The sequence below is a fragment of the Fusarium vanettenii genome (genome assembly GCF_000151355.1).
Source record: "Fusarium vanettenii 77-13-4 chromosome 2 genomic scaffold NECHAsca_18_chr2_1_0, whole genome shotgun sequence".
Lineage (NCBI taxonomy): Eukaryota > Fungi > Ascomycota > Sordariomycetes > Hypocreales > Nectriaceae > Fusarium > Fusarium vanettenii.
In genome coordinates, this window is record NW_003315867.1 from 1,026,184 (window position 1) to 1,049,557 (window position 23,374).

Consider the following 23,374-nt stretch of genomic DNA (forward strand, 5'->3'; position numbering starts at 1 on the left):
AGCAATACGTGCAGTGCAGCAAGATTCCCCAGTGCTGTGCTTGCCCCAGACTCCAAGCATTAAAGATGATTCAAAAAAAAAAAGACAAAAGGCCACCCTTCCGTAAAACGCTGCTCAGCATCCAATACAAGTTTCTTTCTTTTTAGTCCCCTTTGACTCTCTACCAGTCAACAGCCCAACCGTTCTCCTCGAGGAACTCATCGCAGGCCTGCTTCAGACCCCGGTTAGGTCGCAACTCCGACTGATAGAGGGGTTCACGGGTAAGAGGGTCGCTAGGATGTCGTCGAAGATGCTCCATGATGGAGGCACGCTCATATGATTTTCCAGTCTTTGTCTGTAGATGTGTTAGTGGTCGATGTTGGATATCCGCAGGGGTATAGAGGACGTACGATAACGGGATCAACCATGATACCAAAACTGATGTCATCGATCGCCCAGTCGGGAACCTCACGCTTCCTCTCGCTACCGTCTCGCGCCTTTTCGAATATCTCCTTCATTCTTTCAATCTTTGCCGCGGTTTCCTCTTCAATCTCTTGCTTCTCCATGCCGTCATCCGTCTCCGCCAGCATGGCGTCCCTATCCCTGCCAAGGAGCTCAATGACCTCCCTCTCCAGGTCCTTGGTCTCGCGGAGGCGGGCTCTCTCACGCTCCTCCCAGCGCTCCTTCTTGCACCGTAGGACGACGGCGGTGACGTTTGCGAGGGAGCGGTCGTTGGACTCTGCGCAGATGGCGTGGGCGCGCAGGGCACTCTCAAGGGCGCCGTCAAAGTCACGCAGGGCGAGCTGAGCCTGGGCGAGATAATAGTGTGCCTTCATATTATCGGGAGCGAGCCGCAGGCATGCTTCACAGTCGGTGACGACAGAGTCCCAGTAGTTGAGCTTGAGGCGGGCAAAGGCGCGGTTCGTGTAGAGGGTCGGGTTCTTGGGGTCGACGATGATGCTGGTTCCGCTTTGTCAGAGAAGAAGGGTATACATTTGCGCCTGGAGATCTCACGCCTTGGAGTAGAGGCTATCGGCGCCGGCATAATCGCCTGCTTGAAAGCATTTGTTGCCCTCCTCCTTCAATTGCATCGACTTTGACATGGTGACTGGTGTCTCGTTGGTAGATCGGTTGGGTGTTAAGGTGGGGGGGTTATCAAAGGAGCTCTCTCCGGACAGCTCGGTGAAAGCAGCTATCAATGATGCAACTACGAGAAGAGAAAATAACACGATCAGAAATAGAACTTGCTTCAAAGGTCAGATGTGCAACAAAGCAAGTTCATGCAAGAGGGGAAACCCCGCGCAAACGAAATGAGGCTGGCTGTTCGTTGTGTAAGAGGGAGGGACGTGATATGATTAGGTAGGTAGGAGCTGGATGCCAAACGTGAGACCCTGCAACTGCCCTTCTTTCTTCTCCCCCGGGAGGCGCGGATATGATTGGATTTCTAAGCGCGGGTGCCCTAGAAAGTTCGAGAATGAGGACGCGGGGGAGGATAGGGGACTTTGGTGGGGTGCCTCCATGCCACCAGGAACAGGCCTAGTTCATGTCACATACAACGAACCAACAAGTTGTTACTATCACAATCTAAGTATTAGTTTAATTATTTTTTATTTATCAAAGCTCTTACCTATCGAGCTCGACTCTAATCTAATTATACATCAAGACATTCGCACTCTTCAGTGCTGGCGTGAGCCCCTCTGTATATCCTGGTCTATCCTTGATCCAAACTCTATAACTTCCCCCCCTCACAGCTCAACAAGTCGCAAAACCAACTTCTCCTTGGGTCGCAGCGTAAAAGTCGGCGCCGCAACCTCAACCGGCCTCTCCTCGAAGCCAAGCGGCTTCTCAATGCGGAAGCGGCGCACCATCTCGGCCAGTATCACCTTCATCTCCAGCATCGACAGCTGCTTGCCGATGCACATGCGCGGCCCGTTGTGGAACGTCTCAAAGGCGTAGGCGCTCGCCGCCGTCTCCTCGAGGTTATCCCAGCGGTCTGGGTCAAAGGTCTGAGCTGTAGGGCCCCAGATTGACGGGTTTGTGTTCATAACAGCTGGCGAGAGCTGAACCACGGTCCCCTTGGGAAGCATGACGCCAGCGATCTTGACGTCCTGGGTGGCTTGGCGCGGCGCCATGGCGACGGCGCAGTAAAGTCGCAGAACCTCCCGCACAAAGTTGTGCAGATATGGGAGCTTGTCAATGTCGCCAAAGTCAGGCGATGGGCAAGTCTTGTCGAAGCTGATGATTTCACTGCGTAGACGCTGTTGACACTCGGGTCGGCGTGAAAGCTCATGAAGAGCCCAGGTGATTGAGCAAGCTGTCGTGTCGTGTCCGAGGACCAAGAGGTTCAGGATATACTCGACTATGGAATTGTCGTCCCAAGAGGGATCGGAATAGTCGAGAAGACACTGTAGGGCATCAGGCTCTTGCGTCTCTTCAACGTGGCCCTTCTCCAATGTTCGGCGTCTGATGGCGATCATGCCAATGATGAACTCTCGAGCCCGGGTACAAGACTGAACAAGCTCTCGACATTCCTCGATGGGAAGGAATTGCCGGATCGGGGCCAGTGAGTTGAGATAGTTGACAATGTGGCCAATCAGAGACGGTTGCATCATGTTGGTGAATGCCTTGAACAAAGGGGATTGGTCGCCCTCGAGGTGGTTGAGGTCAAGGCCAAAGGTTTCGAGGCCAATGACATCGAGGACCGCCTTCCAGATGTTTGTCTCAACTTGAACGTTCCCAACACTGTTTCGCTGTTCAGAGAGAACTTGGGCAAGCTGCTCGGCCTTGTTCCGAACAATGGGGAAGAAGGCTTTGAGGCGTGGAGTTGACAATGGGCGACTAATGGCCGCACGACGCTGACGATGAAGCTTCCCTTCAATAAAAGGAAGTCCATCTCCGACAATCTCATGAACGAACTTTCTTGCAAAGTCCGGCTTGACGAACATGCCACTCTTTGTCTGAAGAATCTCCTTGTACGCCTCAATGGTGTTCGCAAAGAGTGTTTCCGAGTTGGCAAGGTTCAGGTAGCGAATAAAAGGGGCCTCAGGGTACGCGCGAGACCACTCGCAAAAGAGCTCCGGGAACCAGGCGACCTGGAGAAACTTTGTCGTCTGGCCAAGAAAAAAGGTATTGTCGGTTGGTCCTGGGAGACGGCGGAGGGGGGAGACGTAGAAGGGGTACACAAAGATGTTGAAGGCGGCGAATCCCAACATGACGAGGCCCAGGAGAGCCGTGGTCATGATGAGAGTCCACTGCGCTTCCGGCGAGAGCAGAAAGCTCAGCATCGTCAAGAGACGAGACCGCGTGTGATGCTGATACTCCCCGATCCAAAAACAACAAGATAGGGAGGGTGAGGGTGATGAAGTGTGCGACTCCCTTTGCCAATCAGAGTAGGAATCCAAAAAAGACCAAGAAAGAGGCGTGATGATGTGTGCAGTCAAGTCGAGGAATCGTAGAAATGCTTCGTGTTTTTTTATAACTGAGGGTCCTACGGGCTGCCAGTGCACGCTGCGGCTCTGGCAGCTGGCGTTCACCCTCACAGCAGTGTGAACGGACCGAAAAGCTCATGATCATAAGGATTCACGTGTAAAAACAGATCAGATTCAGTGGGGAACACGTCATGGGCAGTGTGCTATGGATAGGAACTTGGTGTTGCTCTGTTCCCAAGTCGGGTCTCATGGTATTAGATCTCTCGGCAAGGATTTCCTTGCAGGAGAAGGATCCGTATAGAACAGAGCCACGTTTAACCAACACTCTATCAGCTTGGATGTCATTACTATTTGTACCTGTATTGTTCGCTGTCAAGGTTGAAACATGCCAGTTGTGGTAGACGTTCTGGCTTGAAAACCATACACAAAGACAAGCACTAATCTCGAACACTACCCCATATACTTGGTCCAGAAATAGAGTCATGGAGGATCAAGGACTCCCCTTCCTGGATCCCGATTGGGCCAAGCATATGGGGAGATATAATAAGTACAGCATCAATAACCCAGCCATCAGGATCGGGTCCTTCTTGTATCACAACATACCCGTCGAGTCCCTCCCAATGGGACACTTCACCTTTGCCCCCATCTCGTATCCTGACACCTCTTCGCGCTCATTCTCCGAATCTGCACAAAGACGTGTATCTGGAACCTTGCAACAGGTCGGCATAAAAACTGCACGTCACCCTTCCATTCGCTTCAAGGATCATTCGTCTATCTTGTGGCTCTGTGGATCCTTCTATGTTTCGAAAGAAGCGGCTACTATACGTGGGATGTGCCACATGGTGACAGCGAATGCGATTGTTTTATGCCATCTCGCAGGATACAACGTCATATAAGACCACTTCGAGTTACGGGGCTATATTCGAGCAAAGAAACTGGCTGCCTCAATTTCATTATTTGTGACATGTCTGAAAAGTAGAAGAAATATCTTTCGATAAAAGAAGCTCTTATCAATATCATCATACAATAATCGTTCCAGCTTTAATAGTGTAGTGTAGTATAGGTAATCTAGCATCCAGCTCTTTCTATAAGAGACCTGCCGTAGCTTCTCTCCTGGGTATCATCTTCCTTCATCCTTCAACACCAAAAAAATATCACTTTCTCTCCTGACGCAGCCACTCGATCATCTTGTCTACAGCCTGCTGCGCCTCCCAGATGGGGAGCAGCGGCCACACATGCACCATGCCCTCGCCGACCACCAACTCCACCTCGGTGCCCTGCTCCCTCGCTTTGTTAACCATCAACTTGGTGTCGGGCGTTAGGAGGTCCTGGTCAGCCGCAAAAACCAACATGGGCGGGAGAGCCAGGTCGCCGTAGATGGGGCTGACACATGGGTGCTTGGTGTCCATCTCGGGGCAGATGAGCTGCGTAATCTCGGCGATGCCCTCTACGCCGAGCCATGGGTCTTTGACCGACGCTGCGTGCATGTCCGGGTTAAGGAGTGTTGAGTCCGTGCAGGGCGTGATAGGTACGAGAAGCTTGGCTGTTGGGTTTCCAGCCAGACGAGCTCTCTGTGTGAGGACCAAAGTCATGGTTCCTCCAGCAGAGTCGCCAACCATCCAGAAAGGTGTTGGATCATCAGCCCCAGCGAGCTCATCATGAAGAGGCTGTACAAGCTCATACATCTTCATGAGTCTAGTCTCAGGGCCCAAGGGGTAGATGGGCACGGTGACAACAGCATTCAGCCGACGCGCCAGCTGAGCAACAAGTTCCCAATGCTGCGGGGTGATATCAAAGACGAAACCACCGCCATGGAGGTAGAGGATGCGAGCGGCCTTGGGAGTATCCGACTTGTGAGTCAGGGTATAAACAACATATCCCGAGCGCTCTGCTTCCTCAATAGAGAAGTCATTGTAGAGCTTCTTGGGCGGCTGAAAGCTGGGGTTCAAGCGATCCTTGGCGATGCGGTTGTTGATGCCCGCTGCGGAACTCCAGGTTGGCTTGAATTGCCACCAGATGTAGTAGCTGACAAGCCGGGCCTTGAGGGAGGGCATGATTTGAGACGAGTATCAGTGGTGAGTTTGTTTGGTGAGTTGAACGAAACACTTGTTCTTGATGGCTGATGGAGGTTTTTTAGCTGCACGCCAAGGAGATGTTGGCGTGGCTTGTCTCATGTGAACGCTCACCGACATGGGCAAAAGCTACGATTCTACGGTCTCACATTGAAAAGAATTGAGTTGAGAAGTAAGAGAATAAACTTTGAAGATACGACAAGATATACATCTATGTTATTGTCTTGGAGTTTCGCTAAAATACTGACTGCCATTGCTAGGTGTCGGAGATCCAGGGTAGTCCCCCAGGCAACATCACAGCAATACAACCTGATAATCATGGCCAGCAACCAGGGAACAGGGATACACAAACAGTAACAATTTTATCGGGCTGTAAAGAAAATCCGATCGATTGCCGACGCAGCCAGTCATAAACACCAATTAACGATCGACGATCGAGCGGGGGAGGAGAGAAGAGGGCGTGACAGGACAGTCGAGAAATCAGATCATGTTCAAGGCGGTTGGGTCTTGTTGGTTGTGATACGGCCTTGTCTTTCTCCACACAGCCCGTCACAAGGCGACGAGCCTTGAGCCGAGTTTATCAAGCCCCCGGAGGACCGGCGTCTTGGCTTCCCTTCTACCCCCGCAGCGCCGTTGCTTGTTGCTGCTTTTGCGGTGGTCCGGAAGCTAGAGAGGTCTCTATGTCTTGCATGAGGTTTAAAGACACTGATGTTAAGGCTATCAATAACTGGAGGATAGGTATCGGCTGAGCTCAAGCCTTCATCAGATGCGACATGTCAGGAACCAAAGCGTGGGATGCAAGCGAGGCATGTCGAGCCGGCCGTGATGCAGGTTGCGTTGCTGATTCGAACTGGAAGGGATCTTCGATGACAAGAGTCCAGGCTGCCCTCCTACTTGGGATGTGCATGCGGGGTGTCTAGGCATCATGGAGGACTTGAGAGGTCTCATCTTTCTTGATGAAAGAGGTTGAAGTTATGACAAGGCAGTGGATGATGGAGGCGATTGTCTTGCAAGTTGTCAAGCATGTTTTCTTCAACTCGAAACTTGAAGATCAACCGAGGCATCAAGTTTGCTGATTAGCCTCCATCACTAACCATTAGCTCAACCACTCTCAACTCACTCTCGCTAGCCTCGACTCGCATACCTTGACCCTCACCTCCAGACAATCTCGACCGTACATGTCCATCCAATGACGGCAAACCCTCACCCACAACGTTTTCTCTTCAGAACTTGCAAGCCTAGCCGAGTCTTTCTGTCTTTTCTGTTGCAGACACACACACTCTCTAAAAGCGGCGTCCAGGTTCGAAGCCTCTCAGCCTATGGCAACCCTGCCATTTGCATTACCACTCCCGGATCCGGGTTTTACCGACAGCGCAACAATCCCGGGCGCACACACTTGAGAGTCTGCACACTGCCCCCCCGGGTTGTAGAAATCCCTTCGACGTCAGTGACCGACCACGAGCCAAGAGGGTCCACGACCATTAATATCAACTCCACCACCCTTCAAACTTTCCCTCCCCCCCTCTGTCTAATCTGTTATACCCCGCCGACAATCGCTTCACCGACGTCAAGATACGAATCTCCCATACAAGAAGGAAATCCTGTTTTGGGTTTATCATTTGAGGGGGGACTTGAATCTCCCTCTCTTGCCCATCAGCGTCATCGCCATTTGCCGAGGATCGCACAGTCACTCCCGTGCATCACCGACTTCGAACTTCCGACTCATCTACTCTTCTACAACTCCTCGACGATGCCTTCACAACGCCCCTACTTCCTCTCCTCCTTCCTCGCCGCCTTCCGTCCTCAAGGCCCCTCCATCTCTACATCCTCCCATCAACCAAACAAGCACACCCGCGACGCAACAACCACCACCACAGCCGCAGCAGCAGCAGCCGCAGCATCTTCAGCAACCACATCGACATCCGCCGCCGCTTCGTCTTCACATCACCACCACCATCATCATCACCACCAAACAACCTCATCAAGCGTCGCCCTCCGCTCCCCCGCCTCCGGCCCGACGACAGCCGCCACATCCCCCGGCAACGGCGCCGCGATACCCATCCCCGGCTCATCGGGCCGTCGCGGTAGCGATAGCAGCAGCGAAGGCTTCCGAGACGTGATAGGCGCCGACAAGTTCTACATCGGCGGTCGCACACCCGGAGGCGAGGAGAAGTTCTTCAAGCTCGGCGTTATTCGGCGCGTGCGGAGCAACGACGGCTTAAGCCTCGATCGCTTGAGTTTATAAGGATGACCGCATAACGGAACGTCGATGTCTTTGCGGCTGCTTGTGAACGATTTTCGGGATTGGTATTAGCCACTATTACATGGAGGAGCCCTCACGGTACATAGAGCATCCGGGTTGCTCCACGGGGAAGATTAAATCACCGAATGACGATGGGACGAATTGGTTTTTGGAGATGACTATTGTTTTGGCGTCATGGCTACGGCGTTGGGAAGTGTTGAGGGTTTTTACAACGGGGCACAAATGTCTCCCACAAGTATTCGGATGTACGCCCCTAAATGACCAAAAAGTGTCTATTGCAGACTCTGTTGCATGAAAAAGTATGATTCTTTCTCGAAATTACCACATAAAGCGCTGCAGTCGACCCTCGTCGAGCAACGTTCCGTCTTCAGCCTTCCAGAAGTAGGGCTTGCAGAGGAAGATGTACCCAGTGACGACATTGATGGCGATGAACCACCCCGTCTCTAGAATGAGACGGATATCGTAGTGCCTGAAGGCCATTACCACAGGCCTCAGCTTTGATAACATCAACATCCCGACCAGGCCGTTGGGTTCATGGTTGTGTAGTCTCCATGCCGGCACCAGTAGCCTCCACATGACCCACGGGATGATAAAGTACCGCGGCTCAACCAGGGGCGCTGTCATGAGAGACAACGTCGTGGCGAGTAAAAAGATGAGGCCCGTGGATGTGCAAGCTGGTTCAACAGAAGCCAAAAGAGGGTCCTCCTCCAAGGCCTGGTTTAGTTCCTGCTCCTCGGTTCGGGCATTACGAGAAGTTTCCTCGATGGCCGCAGGAAAGGGGGCATCAGTCTGCCGAGCCGAGGCTCCACGTCTGATCCAGAAAGGGTTGCTCATGAAAGGCACCTCGTCCGAGACCATGTAGCGAAACGAACAAGTATTTCTGCTGCCAATGAAGAACATGGGCGAACAGCCAGCCATGACATCCCAAGTCATCCAGCGAGCCACTGTGTATGGCACGATCAGAGCATATCGGATCCAGGATGCTCGGCGGATGGTGTATCGAAAGATGTAAAACATGTAGTGACGGTTGTCGGCGAGGGTGAAGGGGTGGATGATGGTGTTGTACCGAACCACGGCGATAGAGAGGAGGATTGTGGCGAGGATGTAGATTGGCCAGAGGATCTCGGAGTTGAAGATGAAGTCTGCGATCTTCAGGGGCACCGAAAGAGCGGGGGGTGTGGTGTCCGGATCTGTGGTGGCTGTAGATCTGGCGGATGTCTTCCTTGCGGAACTACCACTGCTTCGAGATTTACTTCCCTCATCAACTTTTCCTGTTCCAACGACTGGCGTGGCGGTAGAGCTGGGCGACTTCCTTGGGATCACTCGGATCAGGGCGTTGATAAAGGGGAGGGCGCAAGGTATGAGGAGAGGCAGGGAAAAGAATCCAAAGAATGGCCAGATGTAGAGCATCTGCGGTAGATGAATGGTGGCGACGTGGTTGGATTTATCCCCTACTTTCAGTTAGACGTGAGTATCAAGACATTGTGCAAGACTCACCGAGCACAACTCCACCGTTCCAGACGACAAAAGCGCCGAAAGATACAAGGACGGCAATGTACGGCCAGATTTGCCTGATGACGCGGATCGGGTTGCAAAGCGCTGCAACGCCCAAGCTTAGAACGCAAAAGATCATATCTGTGTCTTGGTTAGTAACTTGTTCATATGCATCCAGAGAACTTGACTCACCATCCGGCCAGAGCATATTCAGCGGAGGATCATGGATATCGCCAAGCGAGTACCTCCATAGATAGTACTTGACCTGTTCAGTAAGAGACGACATGAACGGCTGGTCAACTCGCTCTGGTCGCAATGTCTTGAGAGCGTGAACTGCCTCTAGACCTCCCATGTAGACAACCACCCAGAACACATTCGTCTGGCGAAAGAACAAGGTGAAAAGCCCAAGAATGACCGTCAAGAGATCGTTCAGGGGTGAGCTCTGATCTCGTCCAAGGCGTCCGAGGTGGTTAAGGTATGCCACCAGCACAGCAGCTGTCGAAGCCACGTCGGTATAATACAGCCCGGAGAAGAAGAACAAGAGCGGAAAGAGCGCAATGTTAAACGCGGTGTGAAGTGCGTACTGCGAATGAATGCGCAATCGTATCGAAGAGTGCGCTTCGTATAGACGCGACTCAATTTGATGGCGGCATTGTAGAGCCAAGTAGGCGAGGAACATCAGAGCGACGGCATTCGCAGCTCGGAGACTGCCTGCATCGCAAATATACCCCCCAAGAGATCCATTTGGACGCACCACTCCCGGAATCAAGAGGGAAAGAAGGTAACTGGATTTCTGTTAGCATTGTTGAAAAGGGGCATGCAGACGAGACTTACAGCCCTGGAGGCGTTGTGATCTTGTCGTCCCACTCCAGAAATTTGCCCTCACAATACTTTTGCGCCTGGGGAATATGAAAAACCTCATCCTTTCCGGGATCAGTCTTGCGAAATCAACTTGTCACCTATGAGGACTCACCAGATAGGGCTCTGGGACAACGGCCGAAACGATGTAAAGCCATAAGAAACAGAGGGCGGCAAGGACAAATAGTAACAAGCCGGCCAACCAGGTAAAATATCCTCTAGACTTGCTGAGTAGACAAAAGAAGATAGGGAGCACAACTAGGCCGCTTGAAGCCGTCCAGAATGAGAGGCTCTGCGGCTCCATGTTGACAAGTGTCCAACACGACAGCACGCGAAGGAACAGAGAAAGAATTAAAGCAGAAGTAAGGGAAAGGCTATCATGACATGAGAGACGAAGAAAAAAAGAAAGACCACTTCTAGTCGTGCGTCGAGTGGGAAAAATGAGTGGATGTCTTGAAGCCTGGATTGACTTGCGAGATTGAGATTATGGAGTTGTTAATTGAGCAGGAGAGACAGTGTTTGGCGCATCATGAGCTGCACTGTGCCCCGGACGCTTGGTCTCCAATCGGAGTCAAGTCACCAATTGACGTTGCACCAGCACATGGCTTTGGAAGCTGAAAGCATTGTATTGTATCTCATAATTGATAGGTACAATGTATTGAGAACCACTACTTTAGGTCGACGTTCAATTGTTGGACCTGCATTCCTATTCGGGTCATGGCTGCAATGCGAGCAGCCAAGCCAGCGACTCAACAACTGCCAGCCAATCACAGCCCGTACATTTCACAGCAAATCATCAAAATTCAAGGCTCAGAACACGTCTATTGGAATATCTTGTACAACCAGAGCCGCCCACGCAACAGAGACGGGCCACTGAATAATGTCTATCGTCCGCATTCCACCATTTGATTTAGAAGGGCTGCATAGAAGGTTAGCAGGGGAACAGCTCTAACAGCCGAGGTGCGACTCACGTTGTCGGCGGGGTGGATCTCCTTGCGGAAGAAGTCACCGAAGAAGGGGACCTTCTGTCGAGGGGTCAGCGCTGTGATTAGAGCATGTCGTTGTATGTTGCCGTACCTGGAGGATGTCGCGCTGCACACGGGGGATACCGTTGGCGAAGAGGAGGACACCTACGACGGCGGGGGCGCCGTAGAAGGCCAGACGGGTGCCGCTGTGACAATCAGTCAGCATCTTCTCAAGACGCAATCCATCCCTCGAACACGACCGCTCTTCCCATCTTCCAAAGCCCCTTTCAATCATTGAAGCCCAGCACTGGTCGTCTCGGTCGCGAGAGCTGATCCAAGGTTTCGGAGGAACGGAAGGGACAATACTCGGGTTCGCATTCGTGTTCTCGGCGGTCGAATCGTGCTTTAGGATCGAGCAGAATACTCACATTCTGGTGGCAGACTGAACAGTGAAGCCAGCCAGGTTAGGCTGAGACTGGTACCTATTGCCAGAGTGTTAGCCATCGTCGTTGAACGGTCTTGATCGATCTCGAATGCCGCAATTCGCTCGTGACTCGTAGTCGTTCGACAATATATGCATCGTAGATCGGGTAGAGGAGAAAGGCGTACTTGGGACCGTAGGCGCTCTTGAACTCGGCCATGCGGATAGGAGTCTGTTGAGAATCAGGTCAGCCAAACTTGGCCTTGAAATTGAGACGCCGAGGGCCATTGATAGGTAATAATGGCCCTCTGCGGAGAGGTCCAGCATACGTAGGAAACCATCTTGACTCGTGGGGCGGTGGAAGCCTTGTGCGTCGTTCAATTGCTCGTCGATAGGATAATTCGTCGTCGTAAAAAGAATGGCCTTGGTTGCGCGAGTTTGCCGGACGGGAAAGACCGGGTTTGTTTGGCCTCAGGCCTGAACCAAGCTCAATGGCGCTAGGCCAATCACACCACGACTTTCTGACCCACCCAACTTTGGAGCTTCTACAGCCTCGTCTTGGAGGTTCTTGTTCTTCTTCTCTCACATCCAATAATTCTTCTTGACAACTTTTCTGGCAGGGATCTTGGGATGGATACTTTTATCGACCGTCGCTTTGAGCGGCTGGAAAAGGCTCTTGCCAATTTGATCGACTCGGTCACCAAATACCATCCTTCTACGGTGCATGCCCAAGAGCTCGAGGCGGCCGACAATGAACTGAGCAAAGGCTTGGAAGAGGGTAAGTCTCTTTTGACGGCATTCCTCCTGGGCCTGATGCTAACTGTATGCAGTTCAAACGCACCAGAACAATTATCTACGGATTCAGCAACTCCGCGAGTCTTCAGCAGCTCTCGACGCCCAGATCCGCGACACCATCTCGAGTCTCGCAACGACGCGCAAGGACATCGTGACGACGCATGCCACCACCTTCTCAGCCGAACCCAACTACCCCATCGCTTACGAAGAGCTACTCAACTATGCTCGTCGCATTAGCAAGACGACTATGCCCCCTGCGGGGACTATCAACCCCGTGTCACCCTCTCCCCCTGAGGGTCAGACACCCGCAGGCCAGACACCTGGGCCCGACTCTCAAAACGCCTCCGTCATGACGCCCTCGGCGCCCCCTACATCACAGGTCCAGAGCCCCGCCGTGATGAATGGCACGCCACAAGTGTCCCAGGAACCCGCGACACAGCAGACCACCACATCAGCCAACACCAACCTCCCCGAGGGGTGGACCCAGTTCCTGAACCCCCTATCCGGCCAGCTCTTCTTCCCCTGGCCCCAGGAGGACAAGATCCGTGCTGGCTCCCTGGCATCCAACCAAGTTCTCATGGAGCAAGGCATCGAACCCAAGGGCTATGATCCCGTTGAGGAGGAAGCGCGCAAGCAACGCGAGGAAGAGGAGCGGAAGCAGAAGGAGGAGGAGGCTCGCCTGGCCCAAGAAGAACGCGAGAGGAAGATTCGCGAAGACCGCGAACGCCAGCGCATCGAGCGGGAGCGACAGAGGGAGAAGGAACAAGAAGCCTGGAGACGAGCCAGTCTTGTTGGAGGGCCATCTGGTGCTCCTGGCGAGACCAAGAGCACGGCTGGACCTCCCCAGCAAAAGGCACAGTTCCAGTTCACCAACCTGGATGATTTGGATGACGACGACGACGACGATTGAACCAGAATCAAACCATAAAATTTTGATCTCTATAGAAGCTGAAAACAATAAGAGATGCCTTCCCTCACCCATAACCAACGTATTTGAATTGTACCGGGCCCGTTCCCGATCTCTTTTGCCCGTCTAAAAATGAAACAAATCTACTCCGCCGACACAACAACCTGATATCGCTACACATGCCCTGCTGCCATCGTTTCTCCGGCTGACCCTTGATCGCGATCGAAGGAGTGACGCGAGGTGAAATCGCAAATTCAGACGCTGGTCGTACATGTATTGTTACAAACGCCACACTCGTCTCCCTGTCATAAAGATATCCATCGTTCAAGACCCGTTTTCAGGGCCTCTGCTGAACCTCCACTGATACGACAGCTTAGTCGATCTTGATGGAGGAGTAAATCTTGCGGACAAACCACCAGCTTGCAAAGTAGCCAATGGAGCCTGTGTATCAAGTTAGATATGGACAATGGTATTAGGACGGGCAACTCACCAGCAAGGATAAAGAAGAGGAACGAGATGAGGGCACTGTAGCCGATGTAGAGGACAGTACCAGCAAGACCGCCCAGCTTGACCTTGGTGACAAGGTACAGCAGGCAGTTGAGGAAGATGTAACCACCGCTCATGCCAGCAGCGAGGAAAGACCTCCACTGCCAGTTGTAGTTCTCCGAGCAAAGCAGGAAGTAGACCATGAGGATGGTGACGGCGGCGCACACGACAATCATGAGGCCGTAGCAAAGGAACAGGAAACCGAACATGTAGTAGATCCTGCTGAACCAGATGGAGCTGATGATGAAGTACAGCTCGACAAAGATGGCACCAAAGGGAAGGAGACCGACGATGAGCATGCTAGGAATAGGCTTGAGATAGGTGCTCACGGGAGGAATCTGTCGAGGAATCTGGTTGGTGCGCACAGGAGGCTCAAAGCCAGGGGCGCGGAAACCAAGCCAGGAGCCAGCAACCGACAGAGGAATAGAGATGATGAACCAGATGGCGACGAGAACAAGCATGGTGGTGAAAGGAACCGCACCCGATGACTGCTTAGCCCAAAGGAAGAGGTCCAGAAGGAAGAAGCAGGAAAAGACGATTCCAGGAACCAGGAGAGGAGTCAAGGCGATGTTGAGCTTCCAAGCCTCACCCTGCCAGGCCTTGTAAGTTCGGGCTGAGACGTAACCACCAACGAAGCCAAGAACAGTGTAGAGTAGAATCATGATGGTGCCGAGAGATCCACGGTTGGAGGGAGACAGGAATCCAAGGAGGGCGAACAAAATAGTGCAGCCCGTCATGCAGAAGAGTTGAACACCGTTACCCGCGAGGATGGCCAGGAGAAGAGGACGAGGAGGGGGTCGGAAGACATCGCCATGAACCAGCTTCCAGCCAGAATCCTCCTGAACACCATCCTCAACGACCGAGGTGCCACCAAAATCGTCAAGGTCGATCTGATCAAGTCGGTTATAACGCGCAATGTCCTTCTTCAGGGCTCGGACCAGGATCGACATGACAGTCAGGACGAGGATGACGACAATAATAGCAGTGTCGATAAGCCAGAACCAGTGAATCTTGGGGTCAAAGACGTGCAGATACTTGTCCCAACGCGTAGCCCAAGCGGTATCAGACTTGCGCCAGTAAACACTGTAGCTGAAGGCGACCTTTTGATCCTTTCCGTTGAACACAATGGGTTGGTGGTTGCCGCAGTCTGCCTTGCCTCCGTACTCCTTGGAGCTGGGCTCCACGACAACGCCGACAACACGGCGCTGGGTAGCATCGTTGTTCACCTCGTGGTACTCGACCCAGATCTCGTAGTGGTTGTTAAAGAGGATGTTGTCGCTCTCATCGTCCTGACCGAGCAAGAAGCCAGAGCTGTAAAAGGTGGTGCCCGTCAGCTGGTCCTTAATCTGCTGACCAGCAGGGAGGCCGTCGACCAGCCAGTTCAAGCTATAACCCTGCTCGATACGGCTCCTGACAAAGTTGATGGACTTTTCGGGGTATGTCGTCTCGCAAAGGGGCTTGCAGGTCTCGTTCTTGCCCATGATGAGCTCGAAGGGGGAGGTCATGATTCGGTCTCCGAAGAGAATGCTGCCTAGACTCTCCGACACATATTGAGGTCCACCTTCGGGTTGACAAAATTGGAACGCGGGATGGTAGTAGTCGTACGAGACAACAGAGTGTAGTCGAGCATCTTGAGGCGCGGCGACGGGCTTGATGCTGTTGACGTAGAGAGGGACCTTGTCTCCGTCCTTGTACGTGGTCGGGGCGACACCGGGGAGGTAGAAGGCCGAGGCCAGCTGGGGAACCGCTAGAAGCGAGGTAAGAAGCGCTGTTGAAGGCGCAAAGTCTCTGAAATGCATCTTGAAGGTTTGGTCATGCGCAGACAGGCGTAAATCTAATGGAACGAGCGTTGCGAAAGATGGATGCTAGATGTCGAGTCCAGGTTGGAGCTGACGACAATGCGCGGATCGAGATTCCGCGACGGCGAGGGAGGAAAATGCAAGACTAGATAGTCTGCCAACAAGAGGCTCAAGAGCTCTTGCTTCGACCGGCGGTCGTTGATACGATGGATATGGTGGTGAATCAAGTCAGCGGAAAAGCTGCACGAGTTAGACGCCAACTCAGGGAGCTTCGAGGCCACTTTGGACTTCAGGTCCCTATTATCTGGCCAAGTTCCAGACAAACAGCTCGGCGCCTCGCTTAGTCAGGAGATAAGTCCGGAAGATCCCCTTGCCGGGACGGGGATCGGCAGCAAGCGAGAGCAGCGACAGGTGTGCTGTGGCGCAAGGTGGCTAGTGTGACAGGCCTGCAGATTCTCCAACATGGCCCCGCTAAAAAGTTGAAGCAGCCAAAACTTTTTGACGAGACATCCAACCTCGCGTCTACGTCTCGGACACATACAACAAGATGGCGGCCCCAACGACATTACCAGCGCTGCTGACCTCGCTGACGCAGTCGCTTTCTTCTGCGCTCGAGGTCACCCCCAAAATCGCCGCCATTGAACACCAGAAGGATGGCATCTCCCTCCTCGACGTCAAGAACGAACTGCTCCTTTCCTACCTACAAAACCTCGTCTTCTTGATTCTCCTCAAGCTACGCAACTCCAAGCCGGATTCTGAAAAGACAGACGAAGATGATTCCAAACTGGACGAATCTGTGCGATCAAAATTGGTGGAGCTGCGTCTGTACCTTGAGAGAGGAGCCCGACCACTAGAGGAGAAGCTGCGCTATTCTATCGACCGATTCCTTCGAACAGCCGACGATGTGGAGCGTGAGAGAAAGGCAGCCGAGATGGAACAGAAAGATTCGGGATCTGACGACGATTCTGAGGAGGATTCCGAGGACGAGAGCGAGACTGAGGCCACCTCCCGTAAGCCTGGCGAACTTTCAGCAGGACCCAAGTTCGGAGCTCTGGTTAGCGATGTTGCGACCGAGAAGTCGCGCGATGGAGGAGCGCCAGGCGTTTACCGTCCTCCTAGGCGAGAACGCCAGGTCATGGACGCTCCTCAGCGTCGCGACAAGTCAGACCGGCGCGGCATCAAGTCGCATACTATGGAAGAGTTTGTTGCTTCAGAGCTTTCTTCTGCTCCTCTGGCCCAGCCCAGTATTGGTACCACAATTGTTCAGGGTGGTCGCAAGATGAAGACGGATGCCGAGCGAAAGGAGGAGGCAGAGCGCCGAGAGTACGAAGAGACCAACTTTACCCGTCTCCCCAAGGAGAGCAAGAAGGACCGAGCCAAGAAGGCGAAGCAGTCTGGTCGCAGCAATCGCATGCAGTTTGGTGGCGAGGAGTGGCACAACCTTGGAGAGGGTGTTGACCGCATCGACCGTCTCACCAAGCGCAAGCAATCGGGCGGTGGTGTTCGTGCGCTCCTGGACAAGAGCCGAAAGCGCGGCATTGACACTACGGATGGACCTCGTGGTAGCGGCATGGGACCTGGAATTGGAGAGAGGTTTAACAAGAGGGTCAAGGTGCTGGAGGGAGGACGACGAGACCGTGGCAAGGGTGGCCGTTAGAGGGTTGAACATTATAGAGCATTTTCTTGGGCGACTACATGGGTTGATTTGGGCTCGTCTTGCTTGAACGACCTACCATACTGGCGATGATGGTGTCAAGTACTGGACGAATAATGTTGTAGAGCTAAAAGTCAACTGGCTTCTGCTTGCTGAAAGCCGAGTTAAACGGTTGAAAAGTTGAATAGATTGAGAGGAGTTGCCGAGAAATCCATCTTGACGGCCATAAAAAAGATTCATGTCTAACCCAGGGACCCTTCATGATGGCATGCGGCGATAAGATAAGAGTCCTAAACTTTGGCGGGGGACGAGCTTGGAAATTTCTCTGGCGCCCCTCCAACCTTGAAGATGACCAACTCGACAGAGCAATTGCCGTGATACCCTCTTTCTTATTTGTCTGTTAATTAACATTGTCGCAAGAAACACGGAAGGAGCAGGCAAATTTCATATTTGAACCTCGTAAAGTGGACTGCCGACAGTCTACAACTACGGTTGTCTGCGAGCATAACGCATCTGTCGCAAAGCTACCCTTCATCTCGACCTCGACAGCTTGCAGAAGCAGCCTGGAAGGTTATATGACCTCACGACTCCAACAACTATCGCATACACCTTACATCTTTTAAAATGGCTACTCGACCTGACGAATCCGTGACCCCAATGGACGTCGACGACATCGACCCCAAGCTCCAGCAATCAGCATCCACAAACACTATAGACGACGATGACGATGACGACCCCGTCACGGCCACCTACAACGTCTTCATAAATCCCTCCCTCCCGCTGGGCCGTCGCCTACTCATCCTCCAGCACCCAAACACCGCCAGCGACACCCCTCAGGCCGCACCCACCGAGCTCCGCCTCAAGACCCGCGCAGGCATGGTCGAGGTCGACCTGCCCCTCGACCACAGCGTCGCCTACGACCGCGAGAAGGGTCTCAAGTGGGGAAAGGGCCTGCAAGCTTCCATGGCGGCCAAGAATGGTGGTAGTCATGGTCTGGCTGGTGGTTTTGGCGTTGGTGGTGTGCAGGGTCGTGGTGGGAGGAAGAAGACTGAGGAGGACGCTGATAACCTGGACTGGGCTGAGGCTGTCCGACAGGACAAGGTGTTGAGGACGCAGACTCTGGGTGGACATTATCCCAAAACTCAGAAACAGCTACACATGGTTGGCGTCTTTCAAGGGAGTAAGTACCCCCATTTCTTACTACGCAATGCATTCTCTAACATGTTACTTCAGAGGAGCTCCATCTCACCCCCGTCTCATCCCTCGTTATGCTTCGTCCTCAGCTACACCACATAGACGCAGCCGTTCAACTCGATCGCCAAGCCAACTCAAAGGATGCAGGCCCATCTTCAGGTGCTGGCACAGCCCGGGCTATCCACATGACAGTCAAGACCACCGGAGACGGCGATACAGTCACTACCGAAACCATGGCTGACCGCCTACGCGCCGTCCAGTCCGAAAACTGGCGCAATCTGCGCTTCACCGACGAGAACGAGGAGGCCGCCTGGGAGGTTTACAACGAGAGTCTGTTTCTGCGTCCCACTGAGGACGAAACTCAGGACGAGGAGACAAAGGGCAAGGAGACAAAGGTTGACGCCGCTGCAAAGGAGGAGCGGCCGTTGGAGGATTCTGTTCCCCATTTGGGTCGCAAGTGGGATGATGACGAGTACTTTGAGGCTGTCTTCAAAGTGAAGAAGCCCAAACCCGGCTTCCCAAGCGAATCTTAGAAAGAACCCAGCAAGGATGACTTGGTTGAGGATCACCAAGAGCTCGACTCGAAAGAACTAAGCGGAGTGACAAAGCACCTCCCTCGACGTCCAAAACACCAAACTACGACCTCGGACAACATGATGGTTGACTAGGCTGGCCGTCAATGGCAACGAGGTCCTGGAGATGGTTAAAATGCATGAGACGGCGTAATAGGATACAATGCAATTCATAGAATGGGTTATGCAATGAGACACTGATCCAACACGGAAGCACCTCAGTCGCTTTGCAAAAACGCGTATAATTCGAAATACTATATAACTTATTCTCGATAGAAAAGAGCCCGCTCCCAAACTCTCTCCACGAGTAGTCAGTCGTCCGACATGGTAACCTATGCCGGTAAACACAAAGAGTGCGCTGAGCTGAGCACTCTACGCTTTGATATTTGGTACACCCATCATGCAATGCCAACCGCGATGCGTCGTTCCCAATATTCTCCTCCATCAACCCACAAGTAAACTTGATTCTTTGTTTTTATGCACCACGCATTATCCCGGTTCTCCCTAGTGCTCCCAAATGCCAACCCAGAAACCCCAAGAATCGCCATCGACTGCGTGTAATATCAAACGTCTGTTTACTGGAGAAGCTCAACATCCAACCCGATGGAACGCATAAACAGATTGACGCTGTTTAGCCGCTCGGCCGCCATAGCCGGAGGTAGCGTCTTTGAAACAGTAACCGTGTCGAGGACGCGGTCCTTGACAGCCAAGACAAGGCGAGTCTGTTGGTCGTGAGACGCGCTGACGCCCATGGCTGCAAGAAGTTGCCACACATAGACGTCCTCTCCGGTGTTGACACTACCAGGGAAGATGTGAGGCAACGAAGGCTCAAGTCTGCTAAACAAGGTCTCAAAAGTGCGGTCCCTAATGGTCGTTAGTTCAAGTCCAAATATCTACTCGAGGGCTCACACACCATTTATCCCATTGCTCCGGAGTGCCGGCGCCCGTTTGCTTGAGGAGGACGGCACGGCTAAGAATAAGTGTCAACATGGACACGCCGATTCTCGATCTGGCGATGAGGTCCACGTTGAGCTTTGTGGCAATGAGGTTGAGGACGCCATCAACAATATCCAAACCAGTATCATTGAAGTACTGCATCAGTGATGGCATCACAGTCGAGATGAACAGTTCAATCTTCTCTCGCATCCGAGAGTTAAGAGTAGTCACCTCACCCGGGTTGATGGCCGCGCCTTGCACAACATCCAACTGGTCGAGATGGTAGATGATCATGGTCAAGATGGTAGTTCGTTGCTCAAAAGAGAGGTGAGGGAAGATTCGAGGAATGGCCTTCTCACCCTTGGCGCAAGACAAGAAAGCAATAAAGGGGTGAGGAACGATGACTCCAATCGGCTCATGAACCTTGAGTTCACCCCAAAGCTTGGCGTTGTAAGCCTCCAGAACGGTAGCCCATTCCTTGTGCTTGTTCTCCAGTTCCTCGTCGGGGCTTGTCATGGGAGGGGGAATAAGTCGAACATGGTCCTCAATCTGCATGAGGGTCTGGTACACCTTCTCCACGTTGCGTAGGATCGTCTTTCGGTCGAGGCTGGAGCCCTTCTTTCCGCTGCTCGGACGCTGGTGGTCGCTCTCGGTTCGCTTGATGTTAAGGAGAGGCTTGGGAGTCTTTGCGTTGCTGAAAGAAATCTTTCCTAGACTGCCAGCGATGACAAGCTGGGGATTCTTAGGCTTGTTCTTGGCAGCCTCAACAGCTCGTTGGACCTGCTGTTCCATTCGCTGGAAGTGGTTCTCAGCAGGTCGGCCGTGTCGTCGCATGCCACCCTGACGGCTGCCAGTCTGGTACAAGTACGTCTGGGCAAAGTTGCTGAGAGGCTGGCTGGGGTTCTGTCGCTGACCGGCTCGGATGTGGCTGTAAACCTGATAGTAGAAATCCTCCGCAATGGACGCATCTGAGCCATCAACAGGGTTACCAGTGGCGGAGACGAGCTGTTGGAGCTGGATGCGGGTGATGAAGTTCTTGTCTTGTGGAGTCATCAAGCCATTGTCCTTGGAGAGAAGCCAGATCTTATGGTTACGCTTGGCCCTCTTCGTCTCTTGATCCAAAAAGGCTGCCTTCTCTTCCTCCGACATCTGCATCATCTGAGGATGCGCCTGCAATTGAGCGAGACTAGCGGCGGTGCCATGGGAGTGCTTGGCCTGGTGGCCATGAGGCGCCGCCCGCGCATCGGGGGTAGAGCGGTTAGGGTTCTGCAGGATCTGGGTAGGCTGGACTGGGAGCTGGTGCTGTTGAACAGGAGTTGCCTGAAGACCTTGGGCTGGCGGCGTGGGCTTCGGCTGGATGCTCTGAGGTCGTTGCAAGATAGTCACGGGGTGGCCATGTCCATGCTGCTGGGGAGGTTGCTGCTGAACAGGATATCCAGAAGGAGGCTGCTGATAAGCCAGTTCTGCGATAGGAGGCTGAGGGGTCGGGATCTTGGGCTGAGCTCGCATAGCAGCCTCAACCTCCTCCAGACTCATGACCTTGCGACTAGAAGCGGACGGGATAGATTGAACAGGAGGAGCGGGAGAAGCCTGTTTGGCGGGCTTGGCTGGCCCAATGCCCCAGATACTTCTGTCGACGTGGAGATCGGGAAGCGGTTCAGGGTCTCGGTACTTTTCATAGCCAGAGCGTACAGGCTGTTGGGCGGGCTGGTTGGAGTAGTACGAGTGCATATCGGCGGCGCCATACTGAGGAACTGCGGGGGCGGTCCTGATCGCTGGTCCCTGGCGATGGAATCGAACATGTTCTTCCTCAATAGCACCGGCAACCTTGGCAGTCTGGCCGAAAAAGTCGAAATCCTTGCCAACACTCTTTCCTACCGCAGGGCCACTGTCTCCAAAAGTATCGTCATTAAACGCATCGCCGGTTTCCTCAAGCTGATCTCCAAGACCATCATAGGTATCCTCAAAGTCGAGAGCATCGTCGCCATCTCCATCCCTGCCCGACAACCCTGCAAAGGGGTCGTGGGCTTGGGAGAAGCCAGGCGCCGCCGTGTTATGGCGACCGGTTGCGTCGAAACCGAAGAATGACATGTTGGTTATCAGATTCGAAAGTAAAGGAGTGAACGGTGATTGTGCTAGGAAGAAATTAGTATTGTGTCTGGAGGCCAGGTTAAGTCCTTTTAGCAGCCCTGAGCTTCGGGCCCCGCCCAAGCTGTCATCCAGCGCTCCCCTGCCTGACAGACGACAAAGATCGTGGTCCTTCGGAAGAATTAAAGGATATATCGCCAAGTTTCGGATTTCGATATCCCAGAACCAACGCCCATTCCCATGTGGCCACTCTACTGAATTTGTCGGGCACATTGTACATAGGTGATCTAGGCACAGCCAAGTCGTCCTCGGAGTTGTCCATGTCGACAAGCCTTGCTTCTGCCCTGGCGGAGTGATGACCACTATTCCCATGTTCGCCCCATCCACAGGTCCCTTTGGCGAAATGTCGTTGATCGTCCAGGAAGGTTCGGGCTCCGGAGAAGCATCCAGAAGGCTTCTACGGACGAAACCGCAGATATCACCAGACGCATCGTCGGGGGTCGAGACGCGAAAGACCAAAGAAAAGTACTCACCACTAAGAAAAGGAGATCCTTGCGGGGTCGGCCAACGCGCACAAATCTATCATGATGTCTTTGAACAGTTCGGGCGAAGGAGGTTTGTATCCTAGCCAACCATGCAAAGATAGCAGGAAGCTGGCGGAACTGGGAAGACAAGGTTCGCAGAGCTCTGGCTAAACGCCGAGAGGTTGAAGATGCTGGGGGAGGCCGGCTAACGGAGAGCGCAGTGCAGAAGAGATGCGCGGCGAGGCTCTTCTGCCAACGATGATGCGACGAGGAGCCAGCGATGTGCTCCAAGCCTTTCCCCACATGTGGGATATTCCGTTCCCGGAGCACGGACCTGCGCAGGCATGGCTGAGTCACGTGGATTCACACGTGAGAGAATTTTTGGAAGAGCTCCATCGCTGCAAACCTGCAAGGGCGTTATGGCTTGTAAGCCTCAAAACGCTGACTTCCAAGCTCAGAGGTGAGACCCTGCTATGATGCATGGCTCTGATGCATCTGGAAAGGATATTTCTGTTTTAGATCGTGATACCGTGCTCCAATTGAAGACAATGCGTTTCCGAACTTGCATGCAACGACTGGGGAGTTGCATTGTTCTTTAACCGCTTGCAGCTTACCTCGACCTCTGCCTTTATTCTGAGGAACGGTTGGAAACAATTATCGCCGGCCGATGACATGATCGAGTGGTTTTTAGACTACGAGTCTGCTAGAAACGGACAGATCTCCCTTATCTTAAGGCTTGCTGCGTGTACGTGTCAACCTGTAGTAAGGACGCAGCGGTCAAATGGCTGATCGATTGATCAGTTAGTTATCTATTCTTCTCCAATCTTCTCACGACGAACCCCTTCCATGGCCCCCTCAAGCGTATTCAAAGACATAGTA

The 23,374-nt window shown here is 53.0% G+C and overlaps 11 protein-coding genes across 11 annotated transcripts; 4 read left to right on the plus strand and 7 right to left on the minus strand.

The window, feature by feature from the left end:
* Window positions 1-160: 160 nt before the first annotated feature.
* Window positions 161-1,082, minus strand: NECHADRAFT_90790 (uncharacterized protein; the record flags this gene model as incomplete). The annotated part of the gene is made up of 3 exons (XM_003046391.1): window positions 161-334; window positions 390-948; window positions 994-1,082. The coding sequence occupies 3 exons, from the start codon at window positions 1,080-1,082 to the stop codon at window positions 161-163; spliced, it is 822 nt and encodes a 273-aa protein (XP_003046437.1).
* A 642-nt stretch (window positions 1,083-1,724) lies between these two features.
* Window positions 1,725-3,218, minus strand: NECHADRAFT_90791 (uncharacterized protein; the record flags this gene model as incomplete). The annotated part of the gene is made up of 1 exon (XM_003046392.1): window positions 1,725-3,218. The coding sequence occupies one exon, from the start codon at window positions 3,216-3,218 to the stop codon at window positions 1,725-1,727; it is 1,494 nt and encodes a 497-aa protein (XP_003046438.1).
* A 1,343-nt stretch (window positions 3,219-4,561) lies between these two features.
* On the minus strand, window positions 4,562-5,461 carry NECHADRAFT_76166 (uncharacterized protein; the record flags this gene model as incomplete). The annotated part of the gene is made up of 1 exon (XM_003046393.1): window positions 4,562-5,461. The coding sequence occupies one exon, from the start codon at window positions 5,459-5,461 to the stop codon at window positions 4,562-4,564; it is 900 nt and encodes a 299-aa protein (XP_003046439.1).
* Window positions 5,462-7,229: 1,768 nt separating this feature from the next.
* On the plus strand, window positions 7,230-7,724 carry NECHADRAFT_76167 (uncharacterized protein; the record flags this gene model as incomplete). Its single annotated transcript, XM_003045834.1, has 1 exon — window positions 7,230-7,724. The coding sequence occupies one exon, from the start codon at window positions 7,230-7,232 to the stop codon at window positions 7,722-7,724; it is 495 nt and encodes a 164-aa protein (XP_003045880.1).
* A 336-nt stretch (window positions 7,725-8,060) lies between these two features.
* On the minus strand, window positions 8,061-10,398 carry NECHADRAFT_32266 (uncharacterized protein; the record flags this gene model as incomplete). The annotated part of the gene is made up of 5 exons (XM_003046394.1): window positions 8,061-9,196; window positions 9,240-9,383; window positions 9,429-10,021; window positions 10,071-10,159; window positions 10,210-10,398. The coding sequence occupies 5 exons, from the start codon at window positions 10,396-10,398 to the stop codon at window positions 8,061-8,063; spliced, it is 2,151 nt and encodes a 716-aa protein (XP_003046440.1).
* A 305-nt stretch (window positions 10,399-10,703) lies between these two features.
* Window positions 10,704-11,873, minus strand: NECHADRAFT_102416 (uncharacterized protein). Its single transcript, XM_003046395.1, has 6 exons — window positions 11,810-11,873; window positions 11,669-11,712; window positions 11,488-11,541; window positions 11,172-11,265; window positions 11,066-11,119; window positions 10,704-11,013 (listed from the first exon to the last, which is right to left on the minus strand). Exons 1-6 carry the CDS (start codon window positions 11,819-11,821, stop codon window positions 11,005-11,007), a joined length of 267 nt encoding a protein of 88 aa, XP_003046441.1. The 5' UTR covers window positions 11,822-11,873; the 3' UTR covers window positions 10,704-11,004.
* Window positions 11,874-12,110: 237 nt separating this feature from the next.
* Window positions 12,111-13,185, plus strand: NECHADRAFT_33637 (uncharacterized protein; the record flags this gene model as incomplete). The annotated part of the gene is made up of 2 exons (XM_003045835.1): window positions 12,111-12,258; window positions 12,311-13,185. The coding sequence occupies 2 exons, from the start codon at window positions 12,111-12,113 to the stop codon at window positions 13,183-13,185; spliced, it is 1,023 nt and encodes a 340-aa protein (XP_003045881.1).
* Window positions 13,184-15,557, minus strand: NECHADRAFT_66175 (uncharacterized protein). Its single transcript, XM_003046396.1, has 2 exons — window positions 13,673-15,557; window positions 13,184-13,623 (listed from the first exon to the last, which is right to left on the minus strand). The coding sequence occupies exons 1-2, from the start codon at window positions 15,525-15,527 to the stop codon at window positions 13,556-13,558; spliced, it is 1,923 nt and encodes a 640-aa protein (XP_003046442.1). The 5' UTR covers window positions 15,528-15,557; the 3' UTR covers window positions 13,184-13,555.
* A 517-nt stretch (window positions 15,558-16,074) lies between these two features.
* NECHADRAFT_16750 (uncharacterized protein) lies at window positions 16,075-17,172 on the plus strand (the record flags this gene model as incomplete). The annotated part of the gene is made up of 1 exon (XM_003045836.1): window positions 16,075-17,172. A coding segment is annotated over one exon (1,098 nt), but the record flags the coding sequence as incomplete, so codon positions are not given.
* A 633-nt stretch (window positions 17,173-17,805) lies between these two features.
* On the plus strand, window positions 17,806-18,908 carry NECHADRAFT_76172 (uncharacterized protein; the record flags this gene model as incomplete). The annotated part of the gene is made up of 2 exons (XM_003045837.1): window positions 17,806-18,361; window positions 18,415-18,908. The coding sequence occupies 2 exons, from the start codon at window positions 17,806-17,808 to the stop codon at window positions 18,906-18,908; spliced, it is 1,050 nt and encodes a 349-aa protein (XP_003045883.1).
* Window positions 18,909-19,170: 262 nt separating this feature from the next.
* On the minus strand, window positions 19,171-21,974 carry NECHADRAFT_57941 (uncharacterized protein; the record flags this gene model as incomplete). Its single annotated transcript, XM_003046397.1, has 2 exons — window positions 19,171-19,811; window positions 19,861-21,974. The coding sequence occupies 2 exons, from the start codon at window positions 21,972-21,974 to the stop codon at window positions 19,523-19,525; spliced, it is 2,403 nt and encodes an 800-aa protein (XP_003046443.1). The 3' UTR covers window positions 19,171-19,522.
* Between the last annotated feature and the right edge of the window lie 1,400 nt (window positions 21,975-23,374).